An 18,655-nucleotide genomic window follows, 5' to 3' on the forward strand; every position below is an offset into this window, starting at 1 on the left:
ATCTAATTCGCCTATGCTTTAAAGTTTTTACAAAAACGTAGGAAGAAACCACCGGACAGCCTCTATCTGGTGGTGTGCGTCGGACCTTGTGGTCTGCGTCGACAGTTGATTAATTAATAAAACCTTTAAAAGAAACTGTTTAGCTACTTAGTAATCCACACCACCCTATCTACCATCTTCCATAAGTCACTCCTTACTCAATTACTATTTTTACCTTTTGTTAGTTAATCATCAATGAACTTTGTACATATACTAGCTGTAACATGCCATTGTAACTCATTTATAACCTGAAGAAGGCAGGTATTGGCCTGCCGAAATATCGTTCTAAAAAACATAAATCTGCGTTATTGTCGACTTTTTCTTTTAAAGGTTTTTTTTAAAGTTTTTTCTACAAATAGCACGTCTATTGCGGACCGGAAATGGATTTTCTGCCGTTGTGTGTGTGTGTGGGGGGGGGGGGGGGGGGGGGGTGCACCCTTCCTGGGTACGGGCCTCTACGCGGAATTCAATTTGCGCACTAGACTCCGTGAAAATACAACGCAACATTCTCAAGACAGACAACACTGCCGACGCTTATTTATTTAAAACACCCACAAGCTACAAAGGCATATTTAAGTATCGGTACGATGCACGAGTATATCCCGATCTTCTCTATAAAAATACATCTCTGTTATAAAAACATAGTAAATTGATGATACTGCTCCGTTAAGGCTGTTGAAATTGGAAACTTAACATAACTCTAAATCTTTACATATGTTCCACTGAGGCTAAGTTCAATATTTAATGCAAATGCATGCAAATGAATCAAGTCGATTATTTCATCTTCATTTGCAAGCATTTGCATTGAATATTGAACTTAGCCTCAGTGGAACATATGTAAAGATTAAGAGTTATGTTAAGCTATTAAAGCTTAATAGCTTGTAAAGCTATTATGTAGCATATAACTTATTATTGTATTTGTGAATTTTTGAAAGTCTGTCTTATGATGAGGCCTACAAATAAATAGCTAAACTTTACCTTAGAACTATAAATACGCATATACGAAATGGCTTAGTAAATCACAAATGGCTAAGTTCATTAGTAATACCTCATCAATTGGGATAAGTTAAAAGCTAGTATGGGCGTACCAGCGATGTATTTAGCAGTTATCTACATAGAGTTAGCTGATGGTCCCTTAAAACAAAATATAATTGAACAATTGTTGCACAGTAGATTCGTAGCTATAAGTTAAAACCGTCCAGACAATAGCACAATGACAACTAAGTAAGGAACTACATGTTGTGTGACAATGTTGCCCGCAACATATGCCGATGGTGCATACATAAGATTAAATACTGGATGTTGCACTCAACACGTCACATTCACATGCAGCATATAATAGGATCAAATATAAATATTTCATACAACATTAGACATGCCTATGGTACAGGCATAAGATAACATATTGAATGTTGCAAGCAACAAGGCATATGTCCATGGTGTATGCAGTATATGAATGAAACACACTGGAGGTAGGTTCGTGTTGCACGCTTCACTCTGCACATCAGAAGTCCATGTTGCACGCTTCACTCTGCACATCAGAAGTCCATGTTGCACGCTTCACTCTGCACATCAGAAGTCCATGTTGCCTGCTGAAGTGTGTACTATAGTTTGCTGTGTTGGCTCTGACTGCAGGTGGTCGCCATCGTCGTCCTGCCTCCGCTTCTGCTGATCACTCAAGAGTTTCTCCATCAAGTAGCGCTTGTCACGTCCCTCCTAAAAAGCATCGCGAAGTGAAGAAGTTACAACTCACTGTTCAATTCGAAAACAACACGGATTCAGAGTTTCCTGGTTGCATACTATCGATGTAACATAACGAAATTGTTCTAAGAAAATATTCAAGATTAATGATAGTGGTGCTTCATGAGGTGTTTCTAGAGTTTCGTAAAGAATACTGACCAAAACAAGTTGATCCTTCAGCATCTCAATCATCTGAAGATGAACTCTCAACATCGACCGGAAGTAGTAGATCATCAAACTGACAAGAACAGCAGCATTAGCAATAGCGCACTCGAATGAGGCGGAGCGCTTATTTCAAATCCGTCTTATCTCTAAATCAAAAGTATTTGTTTTAACAACCTGCAAGTATTTTTTTCCCAGAACCATAAAAGAAAGCTTTCAATGATAAAATGTTGTGATGTGCGGTATTGCCAGTTTTCGTTACTTTTTTTCTAACAACATGGAGCGCATTAAAGGGAGGTGCTATGGAAAATACGGTAGGCATAATGTTAAAATAATCTAAAGGCTAACAGCAAAATAAAATACAAAGCCGTTCAAAGATTGACTACTCACAAGAACACTAACAGAACAGGAAAGATAAAGGAAGCGGTGCTGATGTAGTTGAGGATTTCTTGAATGGCGGTGGGCCATGTTTTGATCACTCCACTTAGCTCCGCTATTATCTCAGTGTCCTGGCAATATTGATTTCTAGAACAAGTGGAAAAGACGCATCAAAAGTTAAAGGGGCAACTTCAAAATACCCTGCCACAATTGAACATCAAGCTTAACTTCATACTTAAGTTTCTAGAGAACGCGGCACTAATACAATGAAACGAAGATTATGTAGCGGGGTATTTCCAAGTTGAGCTCAAACAAAACGTTGCATTGCAATAGTACTTCGCTTTTTTTCATCCAGAGACTCTATGTTTTCATTCGTAAAGCCCAATCAAGGACTCAGTTTTACCGAGTTGCAGAAAATCAATCAAGTCATGGCTGCTCATATGACGAATACTCACCGAAAAGGCCCATAACATGACGGTCGAACCCTAAAGAAAGAGGGAGTGTTTTAGATGCGGGCATATCATTTGCTGATTTGTTTTAAACACATTGACCCCTCAACCGGCCTGTACCGGCTTTGGGAAGTACCCACAACCCAAAAAATTCATAAATTCAAACTAAACACAACAAGATGAAGATACTCAGGCATCAGTCTAAGGGATAAATGGTCTTGCAGATATGCATCCAACCAAGGTGCATCTACTCTTAAGCCAAATAATAGCACAGGTTCTTTGACAAATCTCAAATCGAACAAGGAGAGAAAAGCAGAATCACCCCTCTCAATAAAACGCTCAAAATGCCACACAAGGGAGATAGATCAGCAAACACAGCTCAAGACACAAATAGATACCTTTATTCTGATCCTCCAGGTACATTTCCTTGGCCTCAAAACACAATGTCCATTCCTTGAAGGATTGTACAACCACGAAAATATCTTTACGTATTGCAAAGCATTCTGGGAGATCCAGGGGAAAACTCACGAGGGGGGAAGGGATGGGGGGGGGGGGGGGGGGGCAGTCAACACTCCTCTCCCCAAAGTCAGATAGTCTTTTCACCCCGAAGCCAAACAAATCAATTCCAGGTCATACAGACCCAGAATAGCAGTGTAAACAATTTTGCAATCAATTTGGTTTCAGAAAAGACAGCATTTAGGAGAGCTGTGATGATTCATTAGAAAATTATTTTCTCATCCGGGCAAAGCCAAACAAGAAAAAATCATCATGAATCCACCTTTGCTTGCAAATATCCATAAGCAAAGCACTCAATTATGCCCCAAAAGACTTCATGATGTCCTGAGACACTCTCCTAATATGCTCATAGCTGTATTTTTGATGAAAAATACAAGCAACCACCAACTTGTGCTGGCTTCAGCACAACGACGAGGGATTAAAAGTGGGGACCGCAAAACACTGTTGGAAAGCTTGGATACCGCTGACTAGGTGCAGCTGTGTTTGACTTTGACGGGCTGTATAAAACTCAGAATAGGGGGGAAGGTATCTGTTTTCAGTCTGTTTTTTGTAAATTCAGCTCCAAAAAAGCCAGGAGTCAATGGGTTAATATTTCCAAATCGTGAATAATTCCATAAAAAGGGCAGTGCCTTGGCTTAGTTTTACGAACTTTGCTTCCCTAACAAGAGGACCCAGGTTTTAAGGTCTGTACAGGACCCGAAATGATCCCAGGAACCGAAACGATCCCCAAAAGTTCCCCAACTGATCCCGGGACCCGAAACGATCCCCAAGAGTCCCCGAAATGAACCACAAGGAATTACAGTAATGGACAACTAAAGGAATGTGTAAGGATTGGCTTTCAGTTTTAAAAACATATGAAACATTTAGCTTTGTTTGTGTTATTAAAAGGAAAATTTACATTAACTAAAACTATTGTATTTTAATCTTGAAATCTTAAAAGATTTTAATATACGAATGCGGGGGAAATACAGTGGTTGAGTCAGAAATTGGGGACAAATCAGAAAGTCTTCACAGATAGGACATGCTGCTTTTCATAGAAATGTTTTAAAGTGATTTTTTGGCATGTTTGTTTTCGGTGAATGAAAGACCTATCAGATCATGAGATCATGCCGGGGTGTACGCACGACATGAGGAAATTCAAAACTGACATAATATTGCTTTCAACAAAAGCCACATCCTCTTAATATTTTGCATCGGTAGTAGAAGGGTTGTTCGAGTGTATTACTCAGTGTGCTTTTGTCATTCCATCTTCTCGGCCAAACCGGCTGCCTTGAATGTGTCGGTAAATATTCGCTCGTGTGAACAAGGATTTCGTGGTGAAATACATGTTTGGTTGTCAAATGAATATTAATTTTTAGGGGTGATGTTTACCGGTGTCAGAGTCATGTTTCGGAACCGCAAAATGTTAAGAGTCTGATGGAAGGTCAAAAGTTTGGTTGATCTGAGCAAAGCTGTGATATGTTTATGCTTTCAGTAGCAATTTAAAGTTGTGTATTTGTTTTGGACTCTGTTTATGGGTTTAACGCCGAGCAATGTAATAAATAGAAGTATTGTGTTGTATGGCCTACGGGTCTTGCGAGTTATTTATCCTAGCCTACAGTATGACGAGGCGCTTATCGCCCTATGACAGGTAATCCGGAATCCGGAATCCATGAAAAAATGAGATATGGGATCCGGAATCCATGAAAAAATGAGATATGGAATCCGGAATCCATGAAAAAATCAGATATGGAATCCGGAATCCATGAAAAAATGAGATATGGAATCCGGAATCCATGCTGCTGGGATCCGGAATCCACGAGAAAAAACCCACATGGAATCCGGAATCCACGCACTAGGATCCGGAATCCAGAACCCTATTGGAGAACCTGTCATGGGGCGACGCTTAATGCCGCAAATATGGAACCCTTGCATGTTCGAAGGGATTCCGCATGCCGCAGATTTGTTAAGTCATGTAGGGAAGACGGTTTACTTGTGGGGATTATTTAAACCCCAGAGGTCATGTCCCAAGGTCGTGTCCTACGCTCCGGTCACCAGTCAATTCGCCCGACTGTGGCGAGGACAAACCGCATGAACGACTTTGTGTCATTTAAATTTCAAATGTATTAATTATTATTTGTGTCCAGCTGGCGGCCCTGTAATTCAGCCTGGAATAAACCATTGATTGATTGATTGAATTTAATATTTTTAAGGCACGTTGTTTAGAAATCGAGTAGCTGTTAATAAAGGTATTATGCTTCAAAATTGCAAGTATTTCTTCTGCTTTCCCTTTGTCCATTACCTTAATTCCTTGGGGTAATGGACAAAGGATCCGAGGGGTCCGAGGATCAGTTGGGGTACTTTTGGGGATCATTTCGGGTCCTGTACAGGTCACCTCGGTTCTAGAGGTTCTCCACATTCAGGACGATTAACCAGAAGTCCACACTCTCCAAGCACACTGCAATAACCTAAAGGGCGAAAGGAGAGGGGGGGGGGGGGGGGGAGAGACTAAAGGGTAAAACCTGAAATGCACTAGAGTAGCATGACTTGGGGAAAGCACTGCCAGTAGAGTGATTTGTACAGAGTGACTCACCTGGTAATTCCCCACCCTACTCCCAGTAGAGTGATGAGTACAGAGTGACTCACCTGGTAATTCCCCACCCTTCTCCCAGTAGAGTGAAGCGTACAGCGTGACTCACCTGGTAATTCCCCACCCTACTCCCAGTAGAGTGATGCGTACAGAGTGACTCACCTGGTAATTCCCCACCCTACTCCCAGTAGAGTGATGAGTACAGCGTGACTCACCTGGTAATTCCCCCACCCTACTCCCAGTAGAGTGATGTGTACAGCGTGACTCACCTGGTAATTCCCCACCCTACTCCCAGTAGAGTGAAGCGTACAGCATGACCCACCTGGTAATTCCCCACCCTACTCCCAGTAGAGTGATGAGTACAGCGTGACTCACCTGGTAATTCCCCACCCTACTCCCAGTAGAGTGATGAGTACAGCGTGACTCACCTGGTTACAATTCCCCATCCTACTCCCAGTAGAGTGATGAGTACAGCGTGACTCACCTGGTAACTCCCCACCCTACTCCCAGTAGAGTGATGATGACAGCGTGACTCACCTGGTAATTCCCCCACCCTACTCCCAGTAGAGTGATGTGTACAGCGTGAATCACCTGGTTATACCCCACCCTCCTCCCAGTAGAGTGATGAGTAGAGCGTGACTCACCTGGTTACAATTCCCCACCCTACTCCCAGTAGGATGATGAGTACAGCATGACTCACATGGTAATTCCCCTACCCTATTCCCAGTAGAGTGATGAGTACAGCGTGACTCGCCTGGTTATTCTCCACCCTACTCCCAGTAGAGTGATGAGTACAGCGTGTATCACCTGGTAATTCCCCACCCTACTCCCAATGTGTACAGGGTGACCCACCTGGTAATTCCCCACCCTACTGCAATGAGGCACGTGAAGAACGTGATGAGTAGAAGCACTGTGAACAAGTAGTTGGAGCGAGCTCCCTGGTACGGCTGGTCTGATGGCTTGTTGTTGTACATCAGGCTTAACTGGAAACAGATATAAAATTGTTTAGACTAAGGAGAGAAAATAATACTTTAGTAAAGACTAGGTATTAAGTTCCTTCTTTTTTTTTCTCCAACACATAAAAATATGACAAACAAATGTGGCCATGCTGTTTGCCCTATTATTAAAAAAAAATTCCTCTGGATGTCACTGGTGGTAACAGCATTGCCAAAACTTCATAAAGGTCACATTTTATATTTCAAAATATTATGTAGTTAAGCTTATCTAATCACATAAGGAATGCCCATAAACCTAATGGAAGATTTTTTTGCTTATTGACGGTGTTTCAAAGATTAAGATCATTAGCAAAACAAACAATCAAAAATAACTTCCTCAGCTAGTAAATTCCTTTTTTCATAGAGAGCATTTACATGAACGATTGTATAGGGTAGCTTGTGTACCTTCTTCACGTAAAAGACAATGAAGAGCTTGACAACGCCCATGGCAGGAATAGCAGGGCTGAAGAAAGTACCAATCCTGAGAGACAGAGAAATAGAAGTTAATGACTGCCCTGACAGGCTCGTAGTTGGGATCTTAAGCAGGAGGTTCGTTTGCCAGTTCTCGTCCTAGCCCACATAGTTTTTCTTTTTCTTTTTCATTTGTGGACCTTCTTGTTGAGTGGGAGGTCTTTTTCAAAGTCCCCTTCCCCTAGGGCATGGGCCTGTCCCCCAACCCTACCCCCTCCCCTAGGGCATGGGCCTGTCCCCCAACCCTACCCCCTCCCTCAGGGCATGGGCCTGTCCCCCAACCCTCCCCCCTCCCCTAGGGCATGGGCCTATCCCCCAACCCTACCCCCTCCCCTAGGGCATGAGCCTGTCCCCCAACCCCCCCCCCCCCCTCCCCTATGGCATGGGCCTGTCCCCCAACCCTACCCCCTCCCCTAGGGCATGGGCCTATCCCCCAACCCTACCCCCTCCCCTAGGGCATGGGCCTGTCCCCCAACCCTACCCCTTCCCCTAGGGCATGGGCCTATCCCCCAACCCTACCCCCTCCCCTAGGGCATGGGCCTATCCCCCAACCCTACCCCCTCCCCTAGGGCATGGACCTATCCCCCAACCCTACCCCCTCCCCTAGGGCATGGACCTATCCCCCAACCCTACCCCCTCCCCTAGGGCATGAGCCTATCCCCCAACCCTACCCCCTCCCCTAGGGCATGGGCCTATCCCCCAACCCTACCCCCTCCCCTAGGGCATGGGCCTATCCCCCAACCCTACCCCCTCCCCTAGGGCATGGGCCTATCCCCCAACCCTACCCCCTCCCCTAGGGCATGGACCTATCCCCCAACCCTACCCCCTCCCCTAGGGCATGGGCCTGTCCCCCAACCCTACCCCCTCCCCTAGGGCATGGGCCTGTCCCCCAACCCTACCCCCCTCCCCTAGGGTATGGGCCTGTCCCCCAACCCTACCCCCTCCCCTAGGGCATGGGCCTGTACCCCAACCCTACCCCCTCCCATAGGGCATGGGCCTGTCCCCCAACCCTACCTCCTCCCCTAGGGCATGGGCCTGTCCCCCAATCCTACCCCCTTCCCTAGGGCATGGGCCTATCCCTCAACCCTACCCCCTCCCCTAGGGCATGGGCCTATCCCCCAACCCTACCCCCTCCCTCACAGCATGGGCCTATCCCCCAACCCTACCCCCTCCCCTAGGGCATGGGCCTATCCCCCAACCCCCCCCCCCCCTCCCCTAGGGCATGGGCCCGTCCCCCAACCCTACCCCTTCCCTTAGGGCATGGGCCCGTCCCCCAACCCTACCCCTTCCCCTAGGGCATGGGCCTGTCCCCCAACCCTCCCCCCTCCCCTAGGGCATGGGCCTATCCCCCAACCCTACCCCCTCCCCTAGGGCATGGGCCTGTCCCCCAACCCTACCCCCTCCCTCACGGCATGAGCCTGTCCCCCAACCCTCCCCCCTCCCTCACAGCATGGGCCTATCCCCCAACCCTACCCCCTCCCCTAGGGCATGGGCCTGTCCCCCAACCTACCCCCTCCCTCACAGCATGGGCCTATCCCCCAACCCTACCCCCTCCCCTAGGGCATGGGCCTATCCCCCAACCCTACCCCCTCCCCTAGGGCATGGGCCTGTCCCCCAACCCTCCCCCCTCCCTCACGGCATGAGCCTGTCCCCCAACCCTCCCCCCTCCCTCACAGCATGGGCCTATCCCCCAACCCTACCCCCTCCCCTAGGGCATGGGCCTGTCCCCTAACCCTACCCCCCTCCCCTAGGGCATGGGCCTATCCCTCAACCCTACCCCCTCCCCTAGGGCATGGGCCTGTCCCCCAACCCTACCCCCTCCCCTAGGGCATGGGCCTGTCCCCCAACCCTACCCCCTCCCTCACGGCATGAGCCTGTCCCCCAACCCTCCCCCCTCCCTCACAGCATGGGCCTATCCCCCAACCCTACCCCCTCCCCTAGGGCATGGGCCTGTCCCCTAACCCTACCCCCTCCCCTAGGGCATGGGCCTATCCCTCAACCCTACCCCCTCCCCTAGGGCATGGGCCTGTCCCCCAACCCTACCCCCTCCCCTAGGGCATGGGCCTGTCCCCCAACCCTACCCCCTCCCCTAGGGCATGGGCCTATCCCTCAACCCTACCCCCTCCCCTAGGGCATGGGCCTGTCCCCCAACCCTACCCCCTCCCTCAGGGCATGGGCCTGTCCCCCAACCCTACCCCCTCCCCTAGGGCATGGGCCTATCCCCCAACCCTACCCCCTCCCCTAGGGCATGGGCCTGCCATAGCAGACAGGTACTAAGAGTACTCACCAGAGAAGGCACTGGCCATAGACCAGGTCCAGAACATTCTTGGGGATCTGGAATTCTGGCATAACATTCAGTTTACGGAATAGCCGTGTATGCTTGAACAATAACCTGGGAGGAAAAAAAATTGCACCTATATGATATATAACATATATGATATAATATAAATTGCACCTATATGATATATAACATATATGATATAATATAAATTGCACCTATATGATATATAACATATATGATATAATATAAAATTCTGCCTGTAAGGACACCCTTGAGACCATAATTTAGTTTCGATGATGAGCTCCATTTTAGCAATTGTTTTTTGATGGGGGGAAGCCCTATGTAATTAAGTGGGGTTCAAAGGCACATGGAGTGGAAAAAAATATATATGCTTAGCCAAATCAAGATATCATGTAGCATTTTGAAATATACATAATGCAAAAAGTTCTTTCATATACAGAGCTTTTACCATAACACAACATCAACTTCTGGACTTTCTTTTGGCTTTTTTAAACCTTTGTTCTACTCACCGCAAAATCGTTTCCATCCCTAGGGTAGTTGCTATGACAACAAAGAAATCAATCCAAATCAGCATGTACATCTGTGATGCAATCTGATTCTCCCAGCTCTGCAGAACAACAAAAAAAGTTCAAACACATGCAATTTATCTTTTGTAATAGCTTCCAACTGTAATTTGTTGCCTTTAGACAGGAAATTGAGCCAGGGGGTTTGTTTATCCTAACAGAGCTTAGCTCACAAGTATTTTCCATTTTTTTTATTTGGACAGGCCTTAAAATCGAGTTGGTGTTTCTGTGTCCTTTCTGAAATCTTGCTGGCCTGATGAGATTTATACTTAATACTCTTTGTGCCTTGTTGGGCGCTGAGTGAAGTTACGATGCACAAGCTTATCGCATCCCCAATAAAAGTTCTGTAACATTTCTTCCATTCAGGTTTAGTGTGGCTTTCAGCCAAGTTGACTGGCCTTCCCCACACACAGACATGCCCTCTTTCCTCAGATGCCACTTACATTTTGGCAACAGCTTTTCTCTCCATCATCACATTTTTTTTCCACATCAACATATAGTGTTATTATCAGTACAGCAATGGATGCAAGACGTAGGAGGACCGTCCTGTCAAAACATAATTACATTATAGAATCTGTTGATTTATCATTGTGAAGGGGAATCAATTGAAGTAGATAAATATAAACTTTTAAAGAAAGCAATCATTATTTATATCTAAGAAACATTGTTAGTTGTGTAATAATGCACCTTTATGGGATATAATGCACTAAACAAAATCATTGATATTATGTAACAAAAAACAAGAAAAATCATTATGACAATAAATCATAACAAATGTATAGTCACTCCTACCTGTGAATGCCTCAAATAGTATCACAGACTCTTAGATTTGAATTTTAAAAACAAATGGGAAATCAGGTCATTTAGACATTAACGCCAAAATATCAATCCCTACCCCTTTCGCTAAGGGGGGGGGGGGGGGGATTTGGTTCAGTGGCAAAGGGGGAGGGTTTTTTGGTTCATATGCCTTACTGGCAGCCCAAAGGTGGGTTTATACCCCATTAACCTCCCCCTAGATCCACTACTGGGGGTATTTTTTTTGTTACATATGGCTTTCTAGCAGCCCGAAAGAGTAAGGGGGGGGGGGGGTTAAACCCCCTTAACCCTCCCTATAGATCCGGTACTGTACAATTTACGCTAGGCTTATAAAATTGTCAAACACATCCCCACACCAAGATATTATCTATTTGTCAAGTGTTTTTTCATAGATCAGGTTCCCTCGCCCATACCAAATCTGTCACTGCACCTATACACTTGTTGTACCTCCAGAGGCTGATGTTAACTTGGAACCTTGGACTCCAGTCCTCAAAATTTGACACCAGGATAAAGAAGGGAGGCAGCAGCAAATTCAGTCCAGTGATGGTGAGAGAGGATGCCGACCTGATGAGAATGACCATAAAGGCACTCTTTCCTTCTTGTACTTTCTGCCAGCAAACAAACAAACAAAAAACAAAACAAAAATAAATAAAAAAATGAGAATAAACACAAGGCCTAAAAGTAATTAAAAGGAATCACAGGTAGCCCGGTGTGTTAGCACATCAGCATATGGGGTCTCTCAAACTGTTGAAACATGTTCAATTCCCGGTCAAGACATGGGTAGTATATTTCTGTTTCTCAGCCCTGAATTTGACTTGTTGAGCATATGTGAGCTAACTACAAGTTTATGTCCCTCAGTTCCATTCTTAATATATATGTAACAGGATTTCAAATGTGAAGTGCGTAGAACCTGGTATAATCAATAAAATGCTATATTTATTTATTTATTTATTTATTTTTAATCACAGTCTCAGAAAAGGTTGGTCAGGGTGATTACCCTATCCATCTTCATTAGATAACCTTTTCAGGGAATACAGGGCGTATATATGAATACAGCATATATTTTGAGTGACTGACTAGGTACTAACTGTATTTTAGTCCTGTTAACAACTGTAGCAGTCCTGAATTAACCTGTAAACCAGCAACTATTTAGCAATCAAGCTAGCTAAGTACTTTATGGCACAAAGTGTAACAAAAGTGTTCATAGAGCCATAATTCAACAAGATAAACTGTTCCAGATGGCAAAATTTATCAGCAACCAAAAATTTGCCACCAACGTAGGAACAACCTTGTAGACTCTGCCTTCTATTTTAAAAACCCTAAAAAACTCACAGGATCAGTAGAGACTTCAACAGCAAGGTAGATCGCATACACAGCCCCTCCCAGCAGCCCCATGACCAGCAAGGTACATGCAGCACGGATAGTGTACAGTCTGCACTTCTGACCTCTGGTTCTGTTGCGAACTTTCTCAAGGCGGGCTTCTTCAGCCAGTCCAGCCTAGAAGTGAATAACAATCAACAATGGATGAGTATGAACTAAAAAAGTTGGAACAGAAATATTTTTATTGAGTTAAAGGAGAGTCTATTTATGTGCAGTTGTTTTGCACATAGCAGACAATGGTAGATACCTGGCTTGGGTACCCAATAATATATATGAGCAGTAGTGGATCTAGGTGGAGGGTCAAGGAGGTTTACACCCCCTTCTTGGGCTGCCCAGGGAAGGCGTTTTGTGAAAGAAAAATACAATACAGAGTTTAGCACTGTGCTTCACCATTAGGTAAAAGAGGAAGAGAGACGATTCAAGTCTCACCACAATCTTTATTACACACGAGCAACCATGGTGCCCGACTGTGAACAAGCTACTCTAGGTGGTAACCACTGACAATCAGGTCGCAGGCTTACACACCCATAACTATATTATGGCACTTATTCAAGCAATTGCTGTAATTGGTGAGTCTGTGGGAGTAAATAATTTTTCTCCCCATATTGCCATAAGGTCAAACTCCCTCTTAGCAAAAAGCTGGTTCCACCCCTGATGAGATGTAAGGTTCAGTGTAAAACAGAGCTGCTTGAATCTCTCTACTATCTTTTCTACAATTAAAAAATTGGTTCAAATTGCTGTAGCAAAATAAATTACTTGGAAAACAATACTTTACATGACAAGATATATTAAAAATAAAATCTGAACAACAGGGTCAAGTTGGACACAGGGTCTTTATTTCCCCCATCCATCATTATTAGTGATACTGCCAGATTACCTTAATGTCTTGTACAATGTTTTGACTCTTGACTCTAGCGGCGTTTTCATCATCAATGCAGTAATCCCAAGACGCAAACGCCTTGTTGCAATAGGAGTAAAACGTCCCTCCACCTTCTATGTAGCTTTCCTGGAAACTCTTAGTCAAACTAGGAGATGGATAGAACAGTTTGTCTCAGGCCTATGCCAAAGATTAATTAAGGGACTTACACAACAACCCATGTGTCCCCCCCCCCCACACACACACATCTCGTCCACAACTCCTCTCATAGAATAGCCACTGTGACCTATTTTTTATTCATTGATTGTGCACTTGAGTTTGCTCTTCTTGAATATGTTATCTGAATTGGTTCCTGCATACATATGCCATCTGACCAGCACCATTTCAAAAACAAGAGAATTTGAATTTTTTGAGGTGAAGGAGTGGGATGGTGAAATAGTGGGAAGTAGCTTGTCTAGACTGCTGGCCACTAGATGAATAGGCAGATGAATAGGTCCAGCATGCAGCTTTATAAAAGCAAGTGTCTTCAAAATCAAACAAGGAGATTGGTTATTACAGAGTTGGGCACAAAATGTCTTATACTTTGAGAACTCAAAAGTTTTAAGACTTACTTGTTAACCATTAGAAGCAGACTGAAAAAGAAATAGGCTCCACCAACAAGCAGGTATGCCAGCGGCAGGTTGTAGGTGTGGCCTAGCACCGATTTAACAGTCTCGGAAGGGTAACTGCTATAGAACAATAGTGTAGTATTGATCCAGCCCTGAAAAAATGATTTAGACTTTAGAACTCACTGTCATCATGATATGCAAATCGTTGGCCTTGAAATGAACTATAAGTAGGTAATGTTTACCTGATGTCAAACAAGGATTCTCTGGAAGAAAAGTAGGCCCGATACACTTGCTGTTATAAAATTAACTAATAAAAGGCACCAATAAAAAGAGTGTTGGGAGGCTTTTGATTGACAGAAGTCATAATACGGTTGCCACTTATTGCCTAAGCATAGTACACATTCGCTGAATACTCAAATTCCATTAACATTGCTTCTTTTTCTTCTTTGCTTGACTACTTGTTGAAGGAGGGACGATTCATAACCTAGGGGCTCCCAGCTATAGACTCAGGGATGATGGCCTCAAAACAATATATAATAGGAAGAGCCATAAAGAACTTTTTACTTATTGTTTGCACTTACCACTCCGGTGATGAAGTCCAAGACAAGGTCTGGTGGACTCTTGTCGGTGTAGGTGTCGGTGCTATAGGTACAGCTGTTGGTGTTGTTGGGTGCTGCAACTGGCTCACTGACAAGAGCAGGCACTGATGTGAACCCAAACGTCAACAGGAAAATGAAGAGGTTTACAAACATCAGCCACTTGAGAAAAACAAAGTAAGAAAGGACTCCATTTCCAAATCGACCTGGAAAGCAACCAGATAAATCAACTAACTGAGTTATTTATCTTCCCTGCATAAGAGTACATTATGTACCAACCCCAACATTTAAGAATATTAATATAACCCTTATATCAATAAGACTAGGGTTTATCACTTAATATGCATTAGGTACAGAAGCACCCTGGGAGGGGACTCTCAAGAAAAGTAGACAAGGGTGATCGCTCCATCTTTTAGGGTTTTTTAAAAAATCTGAACAACTGCAATCCCTTAGGAGGTGTTGCAGGATTTTTTTGATTTTGCCACCTCTTCGGGTATAAAATTCGACCAATTGCTATTCCTAAGGGGGTGTTTAGCATTTTTTTCCGATTCTACTATCCCTTAGGGTTAAAATTTCTTTCAACCATACCCAATTTGCTATCTCTTAGGGGTAAGAATTTCTGTTGTCATGCCCAAAGTGCCATCCCTTAGGGTTAAAATTGATTTTGCAAATGATCACCCCGTTTTTTTTTTTTTTATTGGATTCCCTTTTCCCCGGGGAAGCAACCCACATGTTTACGTATATTACATTACAAAGAAAACATCAGTAATACATAATTGTATCTTTAAGGGTATAAACTTACTAGGATATTCACCCATAAATTCACCCATTTATGTCTTTTTGGATATCCTATGCGGGGGCAGATCTAGCTTTTCACTGAAGGGGGGGAGGGGGGGGGGTTGGCTTTCTGACTCCCACAGACATAATACACACCTAAGAAGACAGGTTTAGGGAGTGTTCATTAAATACACCGAGGAGGGGGAGGGAAGATATTGAGGGGGGGCTCTGAAAATTTTTAACCACTCCAAAAAAAAAGGTCCTCTAAGGGAAAGAGAAGGAAAATTTGGGAGGCACCAAAAAAAATATTTACAATGAAAGGGTGGGCTCTGAAATTTTAAGGTGTCTTGAGTAAAAATCTTTCCCCCACCCCCCTCGCTGTAATTAATGATCACTCCCTTATTGATAAAATGCGCACCAATCAGACTTTGTTAAAAAAAAACAGCATCTACTCTGACAACAATTTATTTTGGCAGCTCAAGGGGACGGCGGGGTTAAGCCCCATTAGCCCCCTAGATCCACTACAGCCGTGCCATACGCCCCCTCCACCTAGATACGCTACTGCCATTTGCCCAATTACTTGCATCATTACCTTCAATTTCTTTCATGCTCCCTTTCCACAACTCAAGGTCTCTTAGAGCATCTCCTATTCTCCCAGTTAAACGGTGCCAGCCCATAGCAATCTTTAACTTGGTTGCTTTCCAGCAAGATATTCTTCTGATTTTCTGTCCTGCAGTTTGATTTTTCCTGTAAAAATAAGTGACAAAAAAATAATTATAAATAGCCCATGTGATAAGGAGTTAAAGGAAAAATATAGTAAACCCACTAATTCAAAACTAATCCAATAACAGGTCAGGTGCGTACACAGGGGGTGTGCGCACACACCGCACCCCCACCTTGCGCACCCCCCTCGGCAACCAAAAAGTGGATCATTTTTTATTATAGAATCTTCAAATACTATGCTTTTTCCATGTGATACCTATGACTGCGCACCCCCCCCCCCCCCCCTAGCCAATCCTGGGTATGCACCTGCAGGGGGAGGTTATAAGGTCATGTAGAAAAGAAATGCATGTTAAATCCCCTTTTTGTAATTTGCATGCAATTTTTTGTTGCTTTGCCAGCTGCAAAAACGTAGAAAAGTAGAGCTGTTTTTTTTTTCTTTTTGCAACACTGCAAGAAAAATTGCCCTGCGTATCATGTTTTTGCAACTTGCAATGCAACCTGCAAAAACATTTCAGGAGTTGGCCAATAAATGTGTTTAATTTCTCCCAGGAGAAAGGGATGACCACTGTAAATTATAATTTAAATAAGGCCGCATTGTAAGTTGCAGAAAAATTGTGAGCGCGTTTTATCCCTCTGCAACATGGAAAATGTTTTATTTGTCACTGTTGCTGTCTCAGGAAAAATCGCCTTTAGCCTGACATTTGAGCATTATTCCCATAAAGGTGGTACTTGATATAATGGTACCCTGGCAGACAGAGATAGCACATCTGTCAGCTCGATAGTGAGCTACAGAAATGCAATTCTATTATAACAAGGGTGAATTAAGAAGTAAAGCAACAACACTGTAGTATGGAAACTAGAAGGATTATACAGTAGGGAATTGGACTGGTGAAATAATAATAGCATCTCGCGGTATCAATTTAGCGTGTCATATCAAGTTGGTTGATTAATTTTGACCTGCCTAGCCCATGACACGGGGTAATGCATCCGCATTCCAATTCAGATTCATCCTCATATAACACTAAATCATCTTGCCTCAAATGTCACATTTACATGACAACTTATCAACCCCACAAGTAACCAATTTAACAATAGAAACACACTGCTATTTCATCAAGCCAAGGTTAAACCATGAGAGGAATGAGGAATTCATTTAGCTGGGGGTAAAACGAGGACAACAGGAAGTCGACATCAGTATTGCAGTCGACAGATAATATGACAGATAGACAGTGGAAATATTTCTTGAAGTGCTTTTTAGACCAAATATGACCTCGAAGTTAGAATTACAGAGCAAGAATTAATTTAACGTCCCAAACTACAATCATTTCTGCGATGAAATCTAAAAAACCGTAAAAGGAACAAACAGGATTGTCTCTCCAATTTAAATAAGCAATAGATAAACAATAAGTAAGAGTATACTTTTGCGAGAAGTATGCTAAAATAAACAGCTCCTCGAGCGGTTATAAAAGCCGGCTTTCGACACCTCATTTGGATTGTTATGGTTGAGCAAGTTTTCAATGGTGTTGTAGATTTAGAACGTAATCACGGATGGGGTTTTCGTCGGCCGACATCGAAAAAAAGACCCCGAAATCAAACAGCTTCCTAAATATGCAGCCATGATACTGCCACAGTAAGGACCAACTAGAATAATTAAATTATTCATAATCGATTCCACATAAAGTGTACTGAGACATAACAATTTTGTACCATAAATTCCTAGTTTCTTCGTCTTTCAACAACTCTCGACATCATCATTAAATATATATCATAGCATTTAAAATTATGACTGAGCGACAGTGGAGTTTATTTACTACACTACCCAGGGGAGACGAATTCATTATAAGGCTTATCCATGCTTTTACAATCATCCGCAAAAATTTCTTACTTCATTTCTCTTTTCTGCTGCATAGGGGCGGCCACGGCTTTCACCTCCTGAAAGTCTTCTTCGTCTTCTCCGTCATCCATTTCGACGACTTGCATGGTGGTTAGTGCATTAGATCCTCTGCGGACAGTTCTTCGGCCTGATCTCCTTCTAACGGATCCATGTCTTGTACCAATCGCTCGACTAGGAAGTCGTGTTGGCTCAACACCATCGTCTTGATTCACGGCATAAGGATCAACTAGAGCGGAGAAATCAAGTTAAAGACGGTTGTTGAGAGGCTCAATGGTCTTACAAACAAGACAAAAAAACGATAAACTTTTGAAAACAAACAAAACATTCTCAAGTTAGGACGTGTGTTCTTCATGTTTCTTACCGCTATATGGATCTTCTCCAACGCTTTGCATTTCCAGCGACATTTTTGGGCTTAGTTTGGGACCAACTCTACTGTGCATCACTTGTGAGACATATTCGTCAACCCCTCTAATTATTGTGTGATATTTAAAACCCCAAAAATAAAATCATTTCCTTTGACCCCGTCCCATATTTCTTTTACAGCTTCCAAACCTTTTCTTTTGTGAACCGAAAACCAACTCGCCATCCAAATAAAACAAGCCTTTTCATTGGTTTGTTATCATAACGGAGTATAATGTTTTTCACTATTGGCCGAAAATTATGTTTTGTAGTGACGTCATTCTAGGATGCAAATTTCTTTAAAAAATAGGGAATATTCCATCGTCATGGTTACCAATTATACACAAGATAAATATAACACGGAAACAAAGAAGATAAGACGAATAGTCCTGACAACAGCA

The 18,655-nt window shown here is 43.5% G+C and overlaps 1 protein-coding gene across 3 annotated transcripts; it reads right to left on the minus strand.

The window, feature by feature from the left end:
* Positions 1–541: 541 nt before the first annotated feature.
* On the minus strand, positions 542–18,512 carry LOC5520667 (transmembrane channel-like protein 7). Of its 3 annotated transcripts, none has more exons than XR_007305188.1 (18): positions 18,217–18,510; positions 17,847–18,081; positions 15,831–15,985; positions 14,447–14,667; positions 13,869–14,017; positions 13,258–13,405; positions 12,333–12,497; positions 11,448–11,608; positions 10,628–10,730; positions 10,131–10,228; positions 9,607–9,711; positions 7,254–7,329; positions 6,706–6,836; positions 2,775–2,804; positions 2,332–2,466; positions 1,939–2,017; positions 1,556–1,755; positions 542–1,521 (listed from the first exon to the last, which is right to left on the minus strand). XR_007305188.1 is itself a non-coding variant. In XM_001640343.3 (18 exons), the coding sequence occupies exons 1-18, from the start codon at positions 18,293–18,295 to the stop codon at positions 1,578–1,580; spliced, it is 2,214 nt and encodes a 737-aa protein (XP_001640393.3). In that variant the 5' UTR covers positions 18,296–18,512; the 3' UTR covers positions 542–1,577. The 3 variants fall into 3 exon arrangements, 2 of the variants coding, with proteins under 2 accessions (XP_001640393.3, XP_048575582.1); XM_001640343.3 differs by having other exon boundaries at positions 542–1,589; positions 1,624–1,755; positions 18,217–18,512; XM_048719625.1 differs by having other exon boundaries at positions 542–1,755; positions 18,217–18,509.
* Between the last annotated feature and the right edge of the window lie 143 nt (positions 18,513–18,655).

This window comes from Nematostella vectensis, chromosome 12, assembly GCF_932526225.1.
Source record: "Nematostella vectensis chromosome 12, jaNemVect1.1, whole genome shotgun sequence".
Lineage (NCBI taxonomy): Eukaryota > Metazoa > Cnidaria > Anthozoa > Actiniaria > Edwardsiidae > Nematostella > Nematostella vectensis.

Excerpts from the sequence above, each read along its gene's own strand:
- LOC5520667 (XM_001640343.3), bottom strand. The coding sequence starts at position 18,295 with ATGCACAGTAGAGTTGGTCCCAAACTAAGCCCAAAAATGTCGCTGGAA. Across the intron at positions 10,229-10,627 it reads AGAAAAGCTGTTGCCAAAAT|AGCTGGGAGAATCAGATTGC; the intron begins GTAAGTGGCATC and ends GTTGTTCTGCAG. Across the intron at positions 6,837-7,253 it reads TTGTCTTTTACGTGAAGAAG|TTAAGCCTGATGTACAACAA; the intron begins GTACACAAGCTA and ends ATCTGTTTCCAG.